Here is a 23434-nt window from a genome sequence, read left to right as displayed (position 1 = left end):
ACAGTTTCCCAAAACTGCTAAGGATAATTTTAGAGTATTGATAGCAGAACGTAGAATAAGAAGAATCTGAATGGCACAAGTTCATGACTGTAGACAGGTAATAAATATAATATTAACCACGAAGGATACAGGTCTTTGACTTTCATTTTATCCAACAGGGTTAATAGTGTTTCGATCTGAAAGAGAAAGTCCTAACTCTTTAGACCTGTTGAGATCAGCAATCATTTTCAGTGTCTCAATGAGCCTTTTTTTTTTTTTTTTTTTCTAACAGAGTCTTGCTCTGTCGCCCAGGCTGGAGTGCAGTGGCATGATCTTGGCTCACTGCAACAATGAGCCCAATTTTTCAGTCCATTCAAATTCTTTGTCAAGGGACATGTGGCTGAAGTCTAAAGTCAAGGTCACCCTGTCCTTTCACTGTGTTGTGGCTCCTCAGACAGAAGAGCATACACAAAATAGGAGTAAATGAGTGATAACCAAAATTAGTAACAGTAAAGTGTAAGCCCTACATTAGATAGAGCTCACCTAATGTTGTCACGTAATATTGTTGTGTGTCACTTATTAAAATTTCTTGGAAAGCATAGGAAGCACCGCATTAATGGAGAGAATAGAACAGTGATTTTTAAAGCTGAAGCTTTGAAGGGTAATATATGGATGAATAGTCAAAGGAAAAAGCATCCTCTGTGTTCTATAGGCCTATTAAGCTACTGCAGTCATTCATTTAGCAAATCTTTCCTTTCCTGCTGCTGTTATTAACATGGTGCTAGGCACTGGGATGCACAAGCATTTGAGAGCTGAAAGACAGGCTCCACATCCTACTGGTGGGGAGAAAGGGGAGTGTAGGATGTGAAAAGTTTATAACAGTGGCTGGCCATGGGATCATGTCTTAAATTGCTAGGACTTATCCAATTTTAATGGAGAAAGAGGAGGAATCAGATGGAGGTGGAAATGATCAGGTGTCAGAGATCATGAGTCTTTTTGTGGATTATAAGTAATTTCATTCTTTTGCACTTTCTCTTGACCTCTGAAGACCAGCAGCAACACTGGTGAGAAGGCTAGAACTAACTGTTATATGATAACTGTAAACCAGAAAAAATGTCAGCTGGCCCATGTCAATATTATGTTTCAGCGGTCTTAGCATTAGAATTGTATTTTTCCTGTTTTTTTAATGAATCATAAAGCTTAAGTTGTGCATGATTGAAACTTGAATATTATTTCCACAGGCTTTTGAAGATATTTATATTGAAAGGAAAAAGACCATTAAGATTATCCTGGAGTATGCAGACAAGATCTTCACTTACATCTTCATTCTGGAAATGCTTCTAAAATGGATAGCATATGGTTATAAAACATATTTCACCAATGCCTGGTGTTGGCTGGATTTCCTAATTGTTGATGTAGGTACTTTTGAGTACATTTTAAAAGAGGATTTATTCTTACTGTGTGTTGTGAAAAAACCTTCACCAGTATTGCATATTATCATATTTTAATTTTGTTAAGCTTCATATACTTTCAGGCTATAGGTTTATTGTTTTAGAAATATTAACACAGCCAGTGGAAATATATCTGTGAGGAATATTAGAACAGAAATCATTCAACAAATGTAAATTATTTCTGTGACATTGTAACATTTATAATTGAGTTTTTTATGTTTTCTGCAAAGGAGATGTGATTTTTTAAAAAATATGATTTGAATGTCATTCTTGTTAAGAATAAAACAAAATTTAGAAGTAGGAGATGATAAAAGGGCAGAGACACAGATTAAAGAGAGGAAATGATGATTATTCACAATGTAAAATTGGACGATAAGAGAGGATGAGGGGTACATCAAGTTGGCTGATATGTGAGCTAAAATTTTTCTAAAAATCATTATACAAATACAAAGTTAACTTTGTATTTGGGGAGAGAGAAGTCATGAAATTTTAAAATATCTATCTCAGACCCAATTATAGGAAAAAACAAAATGAGACACAATTGTCTCTATCTCAAATATGCAGCTTGCCCTTCATCTCCAGAATGGCAGTGGGGCAGAGGAGTAGGCATTATTATTAATGTAATAATTTTAGATAATAAATTCAAAGAACTGTTGAATACTTGGATGATGGAAAATACATAATAATTCTTTAGTTTACATATTATTTTAACAAAGCAGAAATATTTTTACAGGCTTCTGATTGAGAGAGAAGAAATCTTAAAATAGTCGGTGAGATCAAGGACTCTCAAATAGAAACTAACGGTACAATACCCATTATTATCATTTCATTGAATGTACTCTAATTATTTTATATTTTAATAATATAATTTAATAATATATATGACATATTTTGTATTAATTAAAATGGCTTTCTTACATTATTTTATAACCTCAATCTCCCAGTCTTATTTTTCTCAGAATGATATGTTCTTTATCTTTTACTAATTCTTCTAGATTTTCAGAAACCTAACCTTTGTGTTTAGGGAAGAAACATCCTATAATCAGTCATAGTTTTTAGAGATTTGTTTTCCATATGATGCCTGACATAATTAGAGGTTAACACGCAAATTTGTATATGCCAATAAGTGCTTTAAAATTTAACCAAGGGTTTGCATTATCGAGCTTTTAAGAAAAGTTGAATTCATACAGCATCTTATGTGGATTAGAAAATCACAAGCATGATCATACATAGTAAAATCTGACTGCAAAATGTTACCAAATTAGTCATATTTACTCAAAAGTTCAATTTCTCAACTGTTATTCAAAGCTTCATAAACTTTTGGCTTCTGGCCAGGCGCGGTAGCTCATGCCTATAATCCCAGCACTTTGAGAGGCCGAGGCAGTTGGATCACCTGAGGTCAGGAGTTTGAGACCAGCCTGGCCAACACGGTGAAACCCCGTCTCTACTAAAAAATACAAAAAATTAGCCAGACATGGTGGCAGGTGCCTGTAATCCCAGCTACTCAGGAGGCTGAGGCAGAAGAATCGCTTGAACCCGGTAGGCAGAGGTTTCAGTGAGTTGAGATCGCGCCACTGCACTCCAGCTTGGGTGACAGGGTGAGACTCCATCTCAAAAAAAATAATAATAATTTTTGCTTTCTTAATCACACAACATATTAAATGTTAAAAACAATAACTTTTTTCTATAATATGTAATGTGAAAAAATTTTTAACATAGCTATATATTACACCTTATATGTGTTATCTTAGGTTTCCGCTATGAGAATTCTAACTTCTGATATAGTAATGATTTCTTGCTATTTTTCAATTAATCATTCATATATCAAGTTATCTAGTTACTGCCTAAAAAATGAAAAATGATAAAATGGGTAATTTTGTAATATAGTAGTTTTGAAGAAAGGCTGCCCCAAATAAGAAGAAATTATAGAAGGAATGTAGATTTTCTTTTCTCTTAAACTGTAAACATGACGGGGTCTCTCTCTTAAAAAATTATACAATATTTTAGATATTTTAAAATCTTTAAAATATTATCACAAATACACTCATTTTCATCATTCAGTGTAAGAAATGAAGGTTTACAAGTAAAACTGAACTTATTTTAAATTAAGAGATATGGCTGTTTAATAATGGAAATTGTTTTATATTTGAAAATTTAAAGTGATGATTCTCAATGAGTATAACCTCCTGTTCAGGGGTATGTAATGTGCAGAAATCAGGGAGATAAACAACTCCAATTTGAAATATTATTTAATATTTTGGAAACGAACAAATGTAATGCAAAGCACAGAGAGTAAAGCTCCACACAATATTCTTGCTGACAGAGATGCAAATTTTGGGACGCAGATTTGGGGGAGTGGCTGATTTTTTTTTTTTTCTGGAAAGTATAGAAACTTATCTACAGCAGTTGTTCTTGAAGGATGGTCTCAAAACTGAAAACGTTGGCACATGTAGGTGAGAACACATAAGAGATGCAAATTCTGCCCCCAGCCCCAAGACCTACTGAATCAGAAACTCTGGGGTTGGATGTGGCAAATCGTTGTAACAAGCCCTACAGATGATTCTGTTGTATATTCAGATTTCAGAACTACTTATATTATTTGCTACTCAGAGAATGGACTCGTCTGATTTCTGCAGGCTTCTGGGTTATTTGAAACTTACTTGATTAAACAGCGTTCATCAGTACAGGCGTATATTTGTATATATACGTGTGTGTTTATAGAAAGATGTGAATATATATGCATATATATTCTCAGTTACAAACTATACCATAATCTTCTTAATAATATGCATATATTCCGTGTGATAAAACTCACTTAACAGTGGCTTGGAGAACAGACCTATTAGTATTTTAGGGGCTGTATCAATTATAACAGACATGTCTTAGTCTACCTTTTATTGCTGTAACTGAATACCTGAGACTGGTTAAAGTATTCAATAAAGAAATTTATTTCTTAAAGTTCTGGAAGCTGGGAAGTCTAAGGTGAAGGGTCCACATCTGGTGAGAACTTCCTTGCTGGTGGGCACACCAGAGAGTCCCAAGGCAGCTCATGGCATCACATGGCGAGGGGTGTTCACTGAGAGCCAAACTGGGTTTTATAATAAACCCACTCTTGTGATATCTAACTCACTCCCATGATAACCCATTAAGCCCTTACTCTATATTCCAGTCATGAAGGCAGAACCTTCATGACCTCATCACCTTTTAAAGGCTCTGCCTCTTAATACTGTTACATTGGGAATTAAGTTCCAACATGAGTTTCAAAAGGGACAAACATTCAAACCACAGCAAAACATTTAAAAAAAAATTTTTTCTGATTAAAGAGGGAGCATACATATTTTCAAGTGTTCTTAAGTGGAAAATAATGGATGTGAATGACTGGGCAAATTTAAGAGTGGCATGAGGAGTAATTTATTCTGCTAAATACGTAGCTTTAGGAATTTAAAAAAGCCATGTTACATTTAGTGAGACATCTGGAAATACTACATGAGGATGAGCACTTTAAAACACTTCCTGCTTCATCAATCAGTTTACCTGTCTCTGATGGTAACAGCAATGAACTTTTTGTGAACAATGACTTTTTCTACTCCTGAAATAGATAAATATATAAAGTTGGCTCTCATGTGTTCCTATTCTTCCCTCGAAAACTTGAATCTCTCAGTCACTAACTTATTCGTAATGAAGAACTGCATTCCAGACATTTTTCTTAGACATCGTCTCCTGCTACACAGGATGTGAGGCAAATGAATATTTTCCATGGAACTAATTCAGAGAGTAAACGTATTTGTAGATCCAGATCTAAGGTCATGGAGGAGTTCATTGCTTTGTAACTAAAATGTGTATTGATTGCATTGCTGTTCATGTTCTTTCTTAAGATAATTTACGATAAGAACTCAAATTTCTTTTGGATACTGGTTATGGTAATTGTGGCTGATCTATCTAACATGATGAAGCTCTTATTATATCTATATTGATTGTGAAGCCAATGAGATCAGCTAGTCTCATTCTCTCTTCAGTACAATTGTGATTTTTCTCCCATGAAAAACTATTTGGTAGATCTTTGGTGCTAATCCTTAGAAATTGTAGGGCAGAAGCAATCTTGTTGAGAATTTGCCCCAACTCAAAATCATGAGTCTTCAAAATGTTTTTTAATAAGATTTATACTAAGACATAGATTTAATTGAGTGAATACCACACTTTTAGGGCTTAGCTTCAGAATCACACACTTCATTTTGACCTGAGTTTTATAATTAAAATGTTCACCATTGTTCTAATTAAATTTTTAGATTTGATAAGCAATTACAAAACAATTGATTACAAAAGTGCGAAAAGCATATGCATGATTTCTATTCAAATAGAATAAACAACCTACTTTGCTTACATTATTTCTTCTTATTTTGGTTAACCTTCTTTTAAATCTATTTCCTTACAGAAACATCCATCTTACCCTATTTTTAGGCATTGACTACACAACTCCGTATATACAATCTTATTGTTCCTGTTGAGTTGCTTTTAGTGAGTTTCAAAATTGACTTTTTCCTTTTATGCTTCATCATTTTATTGACACAATTAATGAAAATGTTATTTTTATAGGTTTCTTTGGTTACTTTAGTGGCAAACACTCTTGGCTACTCAGATCTTGGCCCCATTAAATCCCTTCGGACACTGAGAGCTTTAAGACCTCTAAGAGCCTTATCTAGATTTGAAGGAATGAGGGTAAGAAAATACTAAACTTTATAATGTTCTTATTTTTTAATGGGGTTTAAAATATAAAAACAATGGGTGTGTAGAAATTATGAGTTGTTTCTATTTACATAAATACATGGGCTGTTTATGTATGTGTACATACATATACATATATACATATATGCATATATACATATGTGTATATATATGTGTATATATGCATATAATAGTATGCATTTACATACTATATACAGTATGCATATATACTATATATAGTATGCATATATATGGTATATATATGCATATTATATACACTAATAGTATATATGCATATTACATATACTAATAGTATATATGCATATTATATATACTAATGGTATATATGCATACTAATATATAAATACTAATTATAGCATTAATTAAATAGTATATTACTAAAAAAGTATAATACTCATTAGTATATACTAGTATATTACTAAAAAAGTATACTAATTAGTATATACTATTAAATGTTAATATATACAGAATATGAAAGACTATATATAAAATATGCATATATAGTATATGTATATATAGTATTTCATTTACTGTACATATTAGTATATATATGCATACTCTCTCTATATATATACACACACAGTATTTCAGTGCATATTGTTTAACAAGGGAATAAGTTAATCACAGTAATCCTGCCTTTATCTAATATTGTCAAACAATAGAATGATCCAAATGAGTGACTTTTTCCATATTAAATGGAAATCTTCCCTGTGCTAGGAAGTCCAAGTGAAAGGGGAAATTATTGGTCCTAACATCATCTCTCATACATAAGTAATCAAGGACCTACTTATATCAGGTGTTCAAATAATATTTGTTTAAGGAACTACCTGGGTAAGGAGCATTAGAAAAGATAGGTGAGACAGCATCAGCCATCACATTTAATTTCACCTTTAAAATAACATTGCAAAGTAAGTGGAATTATAACTAAATTATATTTGAGGAAACTAAAGCTCAGAGAGTTTACTTAATTTGCACTTAGGCTGCAGAGTGCCTGAAAAGATACTCAATTAGCAGAGACAAACAAGTTATAATGAATAACAACTACCATAACCTAGCTTTAAGGATTGTATTAAATCAGCAAATTTGTAACACACATGGAGGACAACAACTTTATTTTCTGTAATTAGCCCATATCCTCATGTGTTGGTACTCCTCTAAAATTTCTTCTCCAGATTTATACCTGCTATTTTATGCCTCTGTTCTGGAATGCTTCCCCTGCCCCATCCCGACCCTAACCCGTTTGTATAGCAGAAAAACACCTATCTGTCCTTTAAGGCTCAATTTAAAGTTGCCTTGTCCGTCCACCAGGAGACATAACTGGATATTCTCTCTCTGTTCAGACACCTAAAATCCTCATTATATTGTATTTTACTTATTTGTTTACTTAACTGCCTCCCTACCTTACCTTCTCTGAGCAATTTAACACAGAGATTAGTCCAGCTTACTGATACTTTAAGTGTGGTTTACTGACCAGCTATTAGCATTATCTACAAACTTATTAAAAAGACGGACGGATCATGAGGTCAGGAGTTCGAGACCAGCCTGGCCAATATGGTGAAACCCCATCTCTACTAAAAATACAAAAAATTACCCGGGCATAGTGGTGCTCACCTGTAGTCTCAGCTACTAGGGAGGCTGAGGCAGAAGAATCGCTTGAACCCGGGAGACAGAGGTTGCAGTGAGCCGAGATCATGCAACTGCACTCCAGCCTGGGCAACAGAGCAAGACTCTGTATCAAAAAAAAAAAAAAAAAAAAAAAAAAGCAAATTCTTGGATCTCACCCCAGACCTACTGAGTCAGAAACTCCAGGACGGGGATAAGAAACTTGGGTTTTAACCAGCCTCAAATGAACATTAGAGATCTTTCAGCCTACCAAATCTTCACTGTTATCCCTACAAACCTAATTATGACTGCAATCTCTGCTATTTTAATTATCCAGTGTATAACGGTTTCCAAGTATATAAGAAAGATCATGATTATACAAAAAAGTTCATAAGCACAATTCAAAAATATTCTATCTACAAGTTGAAAATTACAAGTTTCATTTTGTGCAGAAAGGTGGTATTAGAATTCATTGACATTAACTTAATTTTTTGAGCATTAATAGAATGTTACAATCTATCACAACTTTCCCCCACAAAACCACTTCCTTCAGTGATTAAGCCAACCCACTATTTAACTCTGTTTGCTCTTTGTTCTTTATCTGTATTACAGGTGAATTGGATGCAGGAGAATAGTTTAGTATATTTTGAGAGGCAAATGTCTATTTAGTTACATTTGTTAACCATGCAAAAAGAGACATTTATTCATGCCGCAGGGCTATTTTGAAGGATAAATGAAATAATGCATTTGAGGCATATTGTAGTCAGCTTGTTTGAGTCCTTAGGCTCTTTAACTTTCCCAACTGGCTTCTCATCAGACCAATAGGTGCCTATCTTTCTCAGAGACCCATGATTCCATCATTACTCACATTTTTTAGAAAAACATTTTAAACACCAACTATGTGTCAGGTGTTGTGATATAAAAAACACAGAGTACAGTGGTACATAGACCCCGGTCCCCAGAGAGTGAGTAGGGTCAATGGTTACAAGAGAGACAGACAAGGGCACATAATGATACAGGAATATACAGTAGGGAGTGGCTATCCGGGGAAGTCTGGGAAGACATCACAAGGAGGTGACATTTCAGACATTTCATGACTGAAGAGTAAGCCCCAAATCATAGGCAGATAGGCATTCAAGGCAGTGATACCACATGGTAGGGAGGCACAGAATAGATTGTGCAAGGTGTGCTTGGTCAGTGACTAGATGTATCAGTGTGCCTACGTGATAAACATAGTAGGGAGGGCAGCAGGAAATGAGCATGAAAAGGTAGGCTCTATTAAGAGCTGGCTACTTTGAACTTCATTCTCTATTCCTATTCCTCCTAATCTTTTTTGAGGTCACATAGACTGTAAGAATCTGATGAAAGTTAGAATTGTCTTTCCGGAAAGACAGCACAACCATAATGTTTGTTATATAATTTCATGCCCCCAGGAAACCTCTACAGGTCCATGAACTCCAAATAATCATTGCTCTGGACCAAAGGTCAACAAACCCCAGCCTGTTTTTGTAAAAATGTTCTTGGAACACAGCCATACCAGTTTGTTTATGTATGACCCATGACTACCATGGCAGAGTTGAATAGTTGCAACGGAGATATAACCCACAAAGCCTAAAAATATTTATAAAAATGTTTGCAAACCTTCTCCCTAGATGATCTGATTAGTAGTCAGAGAGCCTTAGTATTTCTCTATTTTAAAGCATCTTGAGAACCTGCTTAATACATTGCAGAAAAGAAGGATCCCAATGCTCCTTCCCTAACAGGTTAATCTTTAACACATTTGTACTTGAATGGGCGCTCAAGCTGAAGTGTAAGATGACAGGTAGGTTTTGAAAGATTAAGTAAATAAGAAAATCTGGAGAGTGTTAAATGCTACAGCAATTGCCCTGGATGAAAACTGGAGTGGCAAAGACAAACTGGTGATCAATAGCAGTACAAATGCTGAAAAGCAGAAATAAAGAAAGGATTAAAGAAAAACTGTTCCTAATTTTTGCCTTAACTGAGGCCAGCACTATATATATTTAGTCAAAGGCTTACATATAAAGTATTTAGAGTAATAATAATAAATTTAAAATGATTGCTCTTATTTCGTAGAACCAGCCAAATCTAAAGGATTTAAACCATTTAAAGATTCTCAATCCTTTTGTAGAGAATGTCTCAAAAAAAGAGAATAAGAAAAGAAAATAATTAAATTAAATTAAAATGATGGCCAGTCATAATTCCACCTACCTGATATACACCAATAGTTTCTCTATGGGGGAATCTTTAATGCTGGTAATAATAGGATCATGAACATTTAAATGTATATAAATATATATTTTTCATTTATGTTTATACATTTCTTTTTTTTCCAGAGTGTACAGATTTTACAAGTTTACCTTATCAATAACAGGTTTTGGTTTATTATTTTTATTTATTTTACATTTATTTAAGCTATTATATTATCTTAGTTATTTTGTCTTATATTTTGCTAACAATTTTATTGTGTGATAATCATGTAATTTGTAAGCCTGGTGATCACAGAGTTCATGTCTTATTTTGTCTTGCTTGGCACACTGCTGAGTGTAGAGTAGGCATTTAATAAACATGAGTCGGCTGATTCGTTTGATGTCTTAGATATTTAAGGGTGGCTTTTCTAATTTGTTTATGTCTGCATGGCATTTCTTTCATGTTGCCTATTTAACATCTTACTAATCCTAATCATGCTTTTCTTTCTTTTGAATACTAGGTCGTTGTGAATGCACTCATAGGAGCAATTCCTTCCATCATGAATGTGCTACTTGTGTGTCTTATATTCTGGCTGATATTCAGCATCATGGGAGTAAATTTGTTTGCTGGCAAGTTCTATGAGTGTATTAACACCACAGATGGGTCACGGTTTCCTGCAAGTCAAGTTCCAAATCGTTCCGAATGTTTTGCCCTTATGAATGTTAGTCAAAATGTGCGATGGAAAAACCTGAAAGTGAACTTTGATAATGTCGGACTTGGTTACCTATCTCTGCTTCAAGTTGTAAGTGTCCCCTTTCATGAGTGCTTGGTATTTTAATAGATATTGGACGAAGGATATAAGTTATTCTTTAAATAGTCTATTAATTATAAATTGAAGATAAAATACTGTGCGGTTTTTAAAACAGTGCCAGTCTTGGCCGGGCGCAGTGGCTCATGCCTGTAGTCTCTTCACTTCGGGAGGCCAAGGTGGGCAGATCATGAGGTCAGGAGTTCGAGACCAGTCTGGCCAACATAGTGAAACCCCATCTCTACTAAAAATGCAAAAAAATTAGCTGGGTGTGGTGGCAGGCGCCTGTAATCCTAGCTGCTTGGGAGGCTGAGGCAGGAGAATCGCGTGAACCTGGGAGGCGGAGGTTGCAGTGGGCCGAGATCGTGCCACTGCACTCCAGCCTGGGCTACAGAGCGAGACTCTTGTCTCAAAAAAAAAAAAAAAAAAAGTGTTGGTCTTTCCTAGAACATGTTCCTACATGAATAAGAAGCATGGGTTCGGTTGCATTTGAGTTATTAATTTATAATTGACTCTTTGGTGTCATGTGGACTCCCATCTTGCACCATTCAAATATTGCTTCAAAAATGAACGTTTTTGAACTTCCTGCTTCACACTATGAAGGGATGAGAGGAACTTCCCACAGGCATGGAGAACCCTTTAAAAAATGGAGAAAAGATGTTTCCTGTCTTATTCATAAAATTTTCCTTCACCTTTAAAAAATAAAAGGTTATGTGCGAAATTCACAGGCAACTATAACAATTTAGAAATAATTAACTAGGACTAAGATTTAGAATGTTACTTGGGAATATGTCCTTTTTAAAAAAAAAACTTTACATTAAATGGACATGTTGAATACAGCAAAACTTACTAGTATTACTTAATAATTGTGGTAACATTAAACAGACAAAACTATGTTTATGGCTATTTTAGAATATGAGCTTAACATTCAAATTCTATTAATGTTATTCTTAAAGGCAACTTTTAAGGGATGGACGATTATTATGTATGCAGCAGTGGATTCTGTTAATGTAAGTATTGATTATCTTAGCACTAAACTTTATTTTTAAAAGCTTCTTAGTTTATTTCAGTGATTTCCAAACTATAACTTCATGAAGCCCTTGGGACTCACACAGACAATGGAGAACATCCACCTGATAGTAGCCTAGTGGTTGTGAGTACAGCAGTTGGAGATAGAGCCCGATTCAAATTCTAGCTTACCATATCATCCAAGCTCTACTACTGACTTTGGGCAAATTACCTTACCTTCTTGAGACTTAGTTTATTTGTCTAATCTATAATTTAATGAATCTATCATTTGTCTAATAAATGTCTATAATCATCCAATGCCTACTCCATAGTGTTGTGAGGACCCAACAAGAAAATAGAAGCAGGGCACTTAGTGCAGGCTGGCATTACTAAATGCTCAGTAAATATTCGCTTATCAAAATAAAAATAAAATAATTTTAATGTATAGCTTTTACTGTTTTTACAGTTTAAAACACCTTGGATGAGTTTATGTGAAATAAGTTCCATGCTAAGAAACTTTAATGATTACTCCCTAGGTAATATTTTTACAAAATATAATAAAGATGTATTTGGAATCAAATGAAAATACATGGCAAAATGTGTATAAATATGATAATGTCTCATTTACAGTACTTTTGGAAATAACATATACATAGTATGTCACTTAGTTATTGAATTTTCCTACCAATATGAGCACAAATATGCATATGATTAAGCCCTTTGTAGTTATTTGAAGATTATATTATTTATTACATAAGTATGTAATAAATTAATTACATAAGTATGTAATAAATTAAATAATAAGTATGTAATGAATACATGTTGAATAAATTGTTAAGAGTGATTATGTTAAACTTCAACAATGCTATGGCTTCTTAAATCCTATGTTTACATAGGATAGCACTATTTGAATTACCTGATCAAACCATGTGAAAAAGAAAATAATGAATGTTACTGTCCATATAATGCTAACTTTTGTAAATTTTATAGGTAGACAAGCAGCCCAAATATGAATATAGCCTCTACATGTATATTTATTTTGTCATCTTTATCATCTTTGGGTCATTCTTCACTTTGAACTTGTTCATTGGTGTCATCATAGATAATTTCAACCAACAGAAAAAGAAGATAAGTATTTCAAATAATTTTCATTGTAATGAAAGGGATGAACAATTATTTTCCAAAAAAGATAATGTAAAGTTTAATTTGATATCAATTCATGATTAGTTTTATTAGAACTTCATTTATTTTTCAAATAATTGACTAGTATACAATTACAAATATGCTTAATCTTATTCATTTTTGCACAGAAAACAATTTTCTAAATAATAGGTTCTGGCTAACTTATGATTTAGGTTAAACCCATAGGTTTTGAGCAATATATCAACTATTCTGTTTTTTCCAATGTTTCCTATAGAGGATTGAATAATTAAGAAAAATCAATACACTATTTATTCAAAACACATTTTATAAGTAGTTATTTATTTTATTTTGTGTAATACATATTGGGTTGGAGCTTGGGGAGACCAATGTAAGATATGGTTCCTGAGCTCAAGGAGTTTATGTCATAGCAGAATAAATAACACAGGTAATGAAAATTAAGACTTGTTGAATACTGTAATTTGAGCAATCTTCTGAAATTTGTAATTAATTAATCTTCACATCAACTGTATTAGTTTCTTTGACCTACGAGAACAGGATAATACAAACCTGAGGGCTTAAAACAAGAGAAATATATTCTCTCACACTTTTGGAGGTTAGAAGTCCAAATTCAAAGTGTCAGCAGGTCCATGTTCTCTTTAAAGCCTCTAAGGAAATATATTTTATTGCCTCTTCCAGCTTCTGGTAGCCCAGGTGTTTCTTGGTTTATGGCAACAGAACTCCAATCTCTCCCATTATAGTGACATGCCATTTTCCCTCTGTGTGTCTTTCTCCTCTACTAGTAAGGATGCCAGTCACACTGGATTAACAGCCCACTCCACTCCAGTATGACTTCATCTTAATTACATCTGCAATGACATTATTTTCAAATAAGGTCACATTCTGAAGTGCTAAGGGTTAGGACTTATATGTACCTTCTTAGGGCACACAATCCAACCCATAACATCAATCACAAAAGGTATTATTACAGAGTCTCTTTCATAAATGAGGAAAGGCACACAGAGGTTAAGTGACTTACCCAAGGTCATATATCGAGTATGTGATGAAGGTTAGATAGAGTCAGTAGTAAATTCGATGTATCTTGTAGTCTATTAAACTCTCTACTATGCTCTATCCCCAAATACTATAATCATGATAAATACAATAAGAAAAATTAACAAGCACAAAAAATATACATGACAGTCAGAGTAAAAATAGATGCTGCTATAGAATGGTTTATGAAATACATGACAATTGAGAAGGCTTTGGAAGGTGGGAAAGAAGACATGTAGCAACAGAGAGGCAAAAGAATGGCTAACCCACATGGAGTGAAACAGAAATGAATGAGCAAATGAATTGTGTTGATAAAAGAGGCAGCAATTCAGGGGGGATAGCAATGCTTTTGGTTTTGAAGAAATTTAAGATTTGGAGAAATAGTAAAAGATGAGGTTTTGACCTGCCTGAGAGTAGATATAAAAAGCCGTATTAGACCTTTTTTAATAGCAGCTGGTGTTTCATTCATATATGTTGAGTAGGGAAGAATATGGAAGCAGGAGATTGATGTTTATTAAGACTCCATGATATGTCAGATCCTGTGTAAAATACTTCTAACATAATTGTAGTCAAATTTTACAACAAATCTAAAAGACATAGTATCCTCATTTAACCTCTCAGAAAAATTATCTTATTTGCACATGGCCTGACAGCTAAAAAGTAGTTTCATTATGGATCTAGCTCCAGAATTGCTTTTTCTAGAGTCTGAGACTGAGCTTTACAAAAAATTAATCTAGCAGTGATGCACAAAATGACTAGGGAAGGACCAAAGACTATTTCAGACCCTGCTTGACCTGCCACCTGGACCACACTAAGTCTCCAAATTAGTCCTGTGTGGCAATGGAGAATAGGAAATATGTTCCATTAAAACATTTTAGAGGTAGAATCTACAGTATTGCTTGTGATTTGCAAGAGATAAAGGAGTCTAATTCTGGAGTTTCTTGTCAACTAACTGAGATACTCTGGTTGTGGTACCACCTATACAAAAAGAGATCTTTGGAGACTAAATGGTAGAATTACAAAAGAGAATAATAATTTCGGGTACTGGCTTAGCATCTAAGAAGACAGATGTACATGTACCAAAATGTCATTAGTGTGCATGATTATTTGCAAGTAGACAAAAATTTAGTAAATATTGCATTATTTATCCTGACATTTACAAATACAGATGTTTATTTTTAAAGATTTTTAAATTTCATGTTCCATTTTACATTTATAAAGTGTACACTGATTTTCAATTTATTTTTCTCAACTTAAGCATTATATATACATATATGTAATATATAAGCACACACAAGTAATTCCTCAGTCTTCCCTGCATAGAATAAATTAAGCGTGTCTAGAAAGAGCAGTATGAGCATAAATAAAACAGCCAACATCCAATTGACTTTAATCTTCCTGCTTGTTAATGTTATTCTTACAACATTTCTACTGCAGGAAGTAAAATAGGATGGGTTGATACTATCACCACCAAAGTCAGGAAACAGTTACTGATTTAGAAGCATCAAAAACTCATATCCCCTATCCTTCTTCCAGTATTTCATCTTGCAATCTAAGTATAGCTTTTATTTTCTGACCTTTTCTGAATGATTTAGAATTTCTTTCCACTCTTCCCTGAAAAAACATGACTAACACTTCAATTAGTTGACACATGCTATGTAGAAGTACGTAGTAGATGCTTTGTGATGAACTCATTTATTCCAAAGAAAAAAAACAAATGAAAGTGGTATCCTTTTCTTTGCCTTTCCTAATTTTAATTATTGTGGTAAGGAAACTTAATATGAGATCTACCTGCTTAACAAAATTTTTAGGTATACTATATATATTGTTAACTATAGTTATGAAGTACTACAGGAAGTCCCTAGAACTTACTCATCTTGCATAATTGAAACTTTATTCCCATTGAATAGCAATTCTCCATTCTCCCATCCTTTCATGCCCTGGCAATCACCATTCTTCTCTCTGTTTCCATGAGTTTGACCATTTTAGTTACTTCACCGAAGTGGAATTATGCAATATTTTTTCTGTTACTTCACTCAGCATAAATTTATCCAGGTTCATTCAAGTTGTTGCATATGGCAGGATTTCCTTCTTTATAAGGCTGAATAGTGTGTGTTTGTGTGTGTGTGTGTGTGCACGCACACGCACATGCAGGTATACAAATACCACATTTTCTATCCCATCATTCATCAATAGACATTTAGGTTGTTTTCATATTTGGATACAGTAAATAGTGCTGAAGTGAACATGGAAGTAAGGACTCTGAGATCCTGAGTTCACATTTTTAAAATATGCTCAGATGTGGCATTGCTAGATCAAATGGTAGTTATATTTTTAATTTTTTCAGGAACTTTCATACTGTTTTCTATGGCAGCTACATCATTTTACATTCTAACAATGTACAAAGGTTCTAATTTCTCCATATCCTTGCCAACACCTATTATCTTTTGATTTGGGTGGTTTTTGTTTTTGTTTTTGGTAATAGCCATCCTAGCAGGCATGAAATGATATCTCATTACAGTTTTTTGTTGCTGTTTGTTTGTTTGTTTTTGAAGGAGTCTCACTCTGTCACCAGGCTGGAGTGCAGTGGCGCGATCTCGGCTCACTGCAACGTCCGACTCCCTGGTTCAAGTGATTCTCCTGCCTCAGCCTCCCAAGTAGCTGGGATTACAGGCATGTGCCACCATGCCCAGCTAATTTTTGTATTTTCAGTAGAGATGGAGTTTCACCATTTTGGCCAGGATGGCCTTGAGCTCCTGACCTCATGATCCACCTACCTTGGCCTCCCAAAGTGCTGGGATAACAGGCATGAGCCACTGCACCCAGCCCTCATTATAGTTTTTATTTGAATTTTCTGATGATTAGTGATATTGAGCATCTTTTCATATACATGTTGGCCATTTGCATGCCTTCTTAATTTGCAGGAGTTCCCTATATATTTTGGATATTAACCATTTATTAGATATATAGTTGGAAATATTTTCTCCCATTCTGTAGGTTGCTTTTTCACCCTCTTGAATGCTTCCTTTTTTTCCCAAAGCTTTTTAGTTTGATATGGTCTCAATTGTCTATTTTTGCTCTTGTTTGAATTTTGGAGTCATTTCCAAGAAATCATTGTCAAGAACAGTATCATGAAGCTTTCCTGCTATGTTTTCTTCTACAAGTTTTACAGTTTTCAGGTCTTAGGTTTAAATGTTTAATCTATTTTGAGTTTATTTTTGTGTATGGTGTAATATAAGAATTCAATTCTATTTTTTTATATGTGAATATCCAGTTTTCCCAACATTATTTGTTGAGTGGCCTCTTTTCTATTGTGTATTCTTGGCACCCCTGTTGAATATGAGTTAACTATTTATGCATGGGTTTATTTCTGGGCTCTCTATCCTGTTTCATTGGCCTATATATTTGTTTTATGACAGGACCATACTATTTTAATTGTTGTAGCTTTGTTATACATTTTGAAATGAGGACCTGTGGGGACTGGGTGCAGTGGCTCATGCTTATAATCCCAGCAACTCGGGAGGCTAAGGCTGGAGGATCACTTGTGGCCGAGAGTTTGAGACCAGCCTGGGCAAGATAGACTCCTTCTTTACAAAGATATTTGAAAAGTAGCCAAGCATGATGGCACACACCTATAGTCCTAGCTACTTAGGAGCCTGAGGTGGGAGGATCACTCAAGCCCAAGAGTATGAGGCTGCAGTGAGCTATGATCATGCCACTGCACTCTGGCCTGGGCGACAGGGTGAGATCTTCTCTCTCAATAAATAAATAAATAAGAAATGAGAAAATGTGATTCTTCCACTTTTTTCTTTTTTCTTAAGATTGCTTTGGCTATTCAGAGTCTTTTGTGGTTCCATATGAATTTTAGGATCTTTTTTTATTTTAGTAAATAATGCTATTGGGATTTTGATATGTACTGTATTGAATTCACAGATCACTTAGGGTAGTATGGGCATTTTAACAATATTAAGTCATTTAATTCGTGAATACTGGGTCTTTCCATTTATTTGTGTCTTCTTTAATTTCCTTCATGAACATTTTGTAGTTTTCAGTGCATACATTTTCAATGCCTTGGTTAAGCATATCCTAAGTATTTTATTTCTTTTGATGTTATCATAAATGGGATTTCTTTCCTAATTTTCTCTTCAGATTGTTTATTGTTAGTGTATAGAAACACAGGTGATTTTTGTATGTTGATTTTATATCCTTCAACATCTAGTAAATTTGTTTATTAGTTCTAACAGATTTTCCTGATGTGTGGAGTCTTTAGGGTACTCTCCATATAAAATAATGTCATCTGTAAACACTTTTTTCTTTCAGATTGGGATGTCTTTTACTTGTTTTTCTTGCCTAATTTCTCTGGCTAGGACTTCTAGTGCTGTGTTAAATACAAGTGGCAAGAGTAGCCATATTTGTCTTATTCCTGATCTTACAGGAAAGTTTTTCAGTTTTTCACCATTGAATACGATGTTAGCTGTGGGATTTTCAAGTAGTCTTTGTTATCATGAAGTATATTTCCTCTGTTCTCATCCATTTGTGCTACTATAACAGAATACCACAGACTGGGTAATTTATAATGAACATAAACCTTATGGGATCACAGTACTGGAGGATGGAAAGTTCATGACTGAGGGGCTGTCTGGTGAGGTCTTATTTGTTGTGTCATAACATGCTGTAAGGTATCACATGGCACAAAGAGAGAATAAGTGAGAAAAGGAGGCAGAACCTGCCTGTTTATAATGAACTCAATCCTGAGATAACAGCATTAATGCATTTAAAAGGGTAAAATTCTCATAACTTAAACACCTCTTAAAGGTCTCACCTCCCAATTCTGTCACAATTGCAATTAAATTGCAACAGGAGCTTTGGAGGGGACAAACCTTCAAGTTATAGCAACTTCTATACCTAGCTTTTGTTTTCTTTTTTTAGTTTTTACCATGAAAGGTTGTTGAAATTTGTCAAATGCTTCTTCTGAATCTCTTCTGATGATCATGTGATTTTTATCCTTCTCAGATCATGTGGTGTATCACATTATTGGTCTGCATATGTTGAACCATCCTTGCATCCTAGGGACAACTCCCACTTGGTCATAGTACATGATCATTTAATGGGCTGTTGCATTCAGTTTGCTAATATTTTGATGAAGTTATTTGCATCTATGTTCATCAGGGATCTTGTTCTGTAGTATGTTTTTCTTTTTAAATATTTGTTCATTTTTAATTGACAAAAATTGGGCTTATTTATGGGGTACAAAACAATGTTTTGATCTATATAAACATTGTAGAAATTTTCAATCGCACTAATTAACATAACCATCACTTCACCCACTTATCATTTTTTTGTGGTAAGAAAGTTAAAAAGCTATTCTTTTAGCAATTTTGAAATATACATTTATGTTTTTCATTTCCTATTGTGTGACTTTTTTGACTTTTATTTTAAGTTCAGGGGTACATGTACAGGATGTGCAGTCTTGTTACATAGGTAAACATGTCATAGGGGTTTGTTGCATATCCCAGTATGCATTGGTTGTTTTTCCTGACCCTCTCCTTCCTCCCACCCTTCACCCTCCCATAGGCCCCAGTGTGTGTTGTTACCCTTTATGTGTCCATGTGTTCTCATCATTTAGCTCCCACTTATAAGTGAGAACATGTGGTATTTGGTTTTCTGTTCCTGCCTTAGTTTACTAATGAAAATGGCCTCCAGCTCCATTAATGTCCCTGCAAAGGATATGATCTCTTTTTTTTGAATGGCTGCATAGTATTATATGGTATATATTTACCACATTATCTTTATCCAGTCTATCACTGATGGTCATTTGAGTTGATTCTATGTCTTTGCCATTGTGAACAGTGCTCCAATAAACATATGTGTGCATGTGTCTTTATAATAGAACAATGTATTTCCCTTTAGGTATATACCCAGTAATGGGATTGCTGGGTTGAATGGCATTTCTGTCTTTAGGTCTTTGAGGAATTGCCACACAGTCTTCCATTATGGTTGAATTAATTTACACTCCCATCAACAGTGTGTAGGCATTCTTTTTTTCTCCACACCCTCGCCAGCATCTGTTATTTTTTGACTTTTTCATAATAGCCATTCTGACTGGTGTGAGATGGTATCTCATTGTGGTTTTGATTTGCATTTCTCTAATGGTCAGTGACATTGAGCTTTTTTTCATATGCTTGTTTGTTGCATGTGTGTCTTCTTTTCAGAAGTTTCTGTTCATATCCTTTGCCCACTTTTTAATGGGGTTGTTTATTTCTTGTAAACTCATTTAAGTTCCTTATAGATTCTGGATATTAGACCTTTGTCAGATGCATAGTCTGCAAAAATTTTCTCCCATTCTGTAGACTGTCTGCTTACTCTGTTGATAGTTTCTTTTGCTGTGCAGAAGCTCTTTAGTTTAATTAGATCCCATTTGTTAGTTTTTGTTTTTGTTGCAGTTGCTTTTGGTGTCTTCGTCATGAAATCTTAGCCCATGCCTATGTCCTGAATGGTATTGCCTAGGCTGTCTTCCAGGGTTTTTATAGTTTTAGATTTTACATTTAAGTCTTTAATCCATCTTGAGATTTATTCCTCTACTCTAAATGAAAAATGTACATCCTTTGATCAACATTTATACTTTCTCCACATCGTCTTCCCGCAGTCCTGTGGCAACCACCTTTATACGCTGTTTCTGTAATGTTGACTTCTCACTTTTTTATTTTTTATTTATTTATTTTTTTATTTTACTTTAAGTTCTAGGGTACATGTGCACAACGTGCAGGTTTGTTACATATGTATACATGTGCCATGTTGGTGTGCGGCACCCATTAACTCGTCATTTACATTAGGTATATCTCCTAATGCTATCCCTCCCCCCTCCCCCCACCCCATTTTACACGTAAGTGAGATCATGTGGTATTTGTCTTTCTGTACCTGGCTAATTTTGCTTAGCATAACGTCCTTTAGTTTCATTCATGTTGGGATGACAAAATTTGTTCTTTTAAAGTTTTGTATAGTAGTCCACTGTGCATACCTATCACATTTTCTTTATTCATTCACCTGTTGATGGGTACAGGTTGCATGTATGGGTTAGTGCAAAAGTAATTGCGGTTTTGGCCATTACTTTTAATTGCAGCAAAAGTAATGGTAAAAACTGCAATTACATTTGCACCAACCTAATATGTCTTGGTTCTTCTACATAATGCTGAAATGAACATGGGAGTGCAGGTATACCTTTGACAGAACGATTTTAATTCCTCTGAAGGAATTAAATATATACCACTATATACCTAGAAGTGGAATTGCTGAATTATATGGTAATTGTATTTGTTTTGGGAACTTCCATGCTATTTTTCTCAAACAGCTGTACTAATTTACATTTTCACTAACAATGTATAAGGGTTCCTATTTCTCCACATCCTCATCAACACTTGTTATCATTCATCTTTTTGATAACAGCCATTCTAAGAGGTGTGAGGTAATATTTCATTGGGATTTTAATTTGCATTTTTCTGATGATTAGAGATGTTGAGCATTTTTTAATGTATCTATTGGCCATTCATATCTCTTCTTTTGAGAAATGTCTGTTCAGATTATTTGCCCATTCTACAATTGCTTTATTGATTTTCTAGGTGTTGAGTTGCTTGAGCTTTTTATGTATAATGTTGGATATTAGCCCTTTATCAGATGTATGGTTTGCAGATATTTTATTTCAATCCATGATCTCTCTCTCCACTCTGTTATTGTTTCGTTTTCTGTAAAGAACATTTTTAGTTTGATCTAATCCAACTTGTCTCTTATTGTCTTTTGTTACCTGTGCTTTTAGAGTCCTAGCCAAGAAATCCTTGCCCAGATAAATGTCATAGAGCTTTTCTTTTATGTTTTCTTCTAGTAGCTTTATAGTTTCATTTCTTATATTTAAGTCTTTTACTTGTTTGGTTTTATAAAAATATGGTATGAGAAAGGGCCCAATTTCATTCTTTTGCATAAGGAATATTCAGTTTTCCCAACACCATTTATTGAAGAGATCGTCCTTTCCCCCATTGTTTATTCTTTGCACCTTTGCTGAAAATCAATTGACTATAAATAATTGGGTTTATTTCTGGGCTTTTTATCCTTTTCCATTAGCCAATATATCTGTGTTTATGCCAATAGCATAGCTTTATATTTTGAAATGACAGAGTATTGCACCTCTAGCTTTGTTCTTTTTGCTCAGATTGCTTTGGCCATTTAGCATCTTTTTTATTTTATTCAAATGTTAGGATTTTTTACTATTTCTGTGAAAACTGACATTAGAATTTTGATAGGGATTGCATTGAATCTGTAGATTATTTCGGGTAGTATGGACATTTTAACAATATTAATTCTTCCAACACATGAACATGAAATATATTACAATTTATTTGTGTCTTCCTCAGTTTTTTTAAATTAACTTATAGTTTTCAGTGTACAGATCTTCAACTTTCCTGGTTAAATTTACTTCAAAGTATTTTATTTATTTATTTTGATGCTGTTTTAAATAGGATTAATTTCTTAATTTCTTTGTTGGATACCTCATTTTTAATGTATAGAAATGCTACTGATTTTTCTATGTTGATTTTGCAAACTGCAACTTTACTGAATTTATGTATCAGTTTTAACAGTTCTCGGTAGAGTGTTCAGGGTTTTCTACATATAAAGATCATGTCATTAGCAAACAGAGATAATTTTATTTCTTGCTTTCTTACATGGATGTCTTTTATTTCTTTTTCCTGCCTAATTGCTATGGATGGGATTTCTAGTACTATGTCAAAAAGAAGTGGTAACAGTCGATATCCTTTTCTTGTTCCTGATCTTAGAAGAAAAGCTCCCAACTTTTCAGTTTTTGCATAATGTAGTCGTGGGCTTGTCATATATGGCTTTATTTTGTTAAGGTACATTCCTTCCATATCTGCTTTGTTGAGATTTTATTATGAACATATGCTGGATTTTATCAAATGCTTTGTCTGCATCTAGTAAGATGATCATATGATTTTTGTTCTTATTTTGTTAATGTAGCATATCACATTTATTGATTTATGTATGTTTAACCATTTTTGCATCCCTCAGATAAATCCCAAGTAATCATGGTGAATGATGTTTTAAATGTGCTAGGGAATTCAGTTTGCTAATATATTGTTGTGAATTTTTGGATCTATGTTCATCAAGAATATTGGCCTGCAGTTTTCTTTTCTGGTAGCATACTCTTAGGGATTTCATATCAGTATAATACTGGCCTCATAAAATGAGTTTGACCTCCTTTTCAATTTTTTGGAAGAATTTGAGAAGAATTCATATTATTTCTTTAAATAGAATTCACCAGTGACCTTTTCCTTTTTTTTTTTTTTTTTTTTTTTGGTTAGGAGACTTAATTTATTACTGATCTATTTTCTTTATCTAGTATTGGTTTGTTCAGATGTATTATTTCTTGATTTAGTCT

The 23434-nt window shown here is 33.9% G+C and overlaps 1 protein-coding gene and 1 long non-coding RNA gene across 5 annotated transcripts in view; one reads left to right on the top strand and one right to left on the bottom strand.

Moving 5' to 3' along the window:
• LOC103787066 (uncharacterized) overlaps window positions 1-23434 on the bottom strand; it is a 152350-nt gene that overhangs the window by 62960 nt on the left and 65956 nt on the right. The gene's annotated exons all lie outside the window — the stretch shown is intronic.
• SCN9A (sodium voltage-gated channel alpha subunit 9) overlaps window positions 1-23434 on the top strand; it is a 177528-nt gene that overhangs the window by 134096 nt on the left and 19998 nt on the right. For all 3 annotated transcript variants that reach the window (XM_055108703.2, XM_055108702.2, XM_055108701.2), the window contains 5 exons: window positions 1221-1394; window positions 6024-6146; window positions 10504-10785; window positions 11748-11801; window positions 12790-12927. In XM_055108703.2, coding sequence (XP_054964678.1) covers window positions 1221-1394; window positions 6024-6146; window positions 10504-10785; window positions 11748-11801; window positions 12790-12927 — 771 coding nt within the window. The remainder of the gene's footprint in view (window positions 1-1220; window positions 1395-6023; window positions 6147-10503; window positions 10786-11747; window positions 11802-12789; window positions 12928-23434) is intronic.

This window comes from Pan paniscus, chromosome 13 (genome assembly GCF_029289425.2).
Source record: "Pan paniscus chromosome 13, NHGRI_mPanPan1-v2.0_pri, whole genome shotgun sequence".
NCBI classification, from domain to species: Eukaryota; Metazoa; Chordata; class Mammalia; order Primates; family Hominidae; genus Pan; species Pan paniscus.
This window is presented reverse-complemented; position numbering and strand designations above follow the sequence as displayed.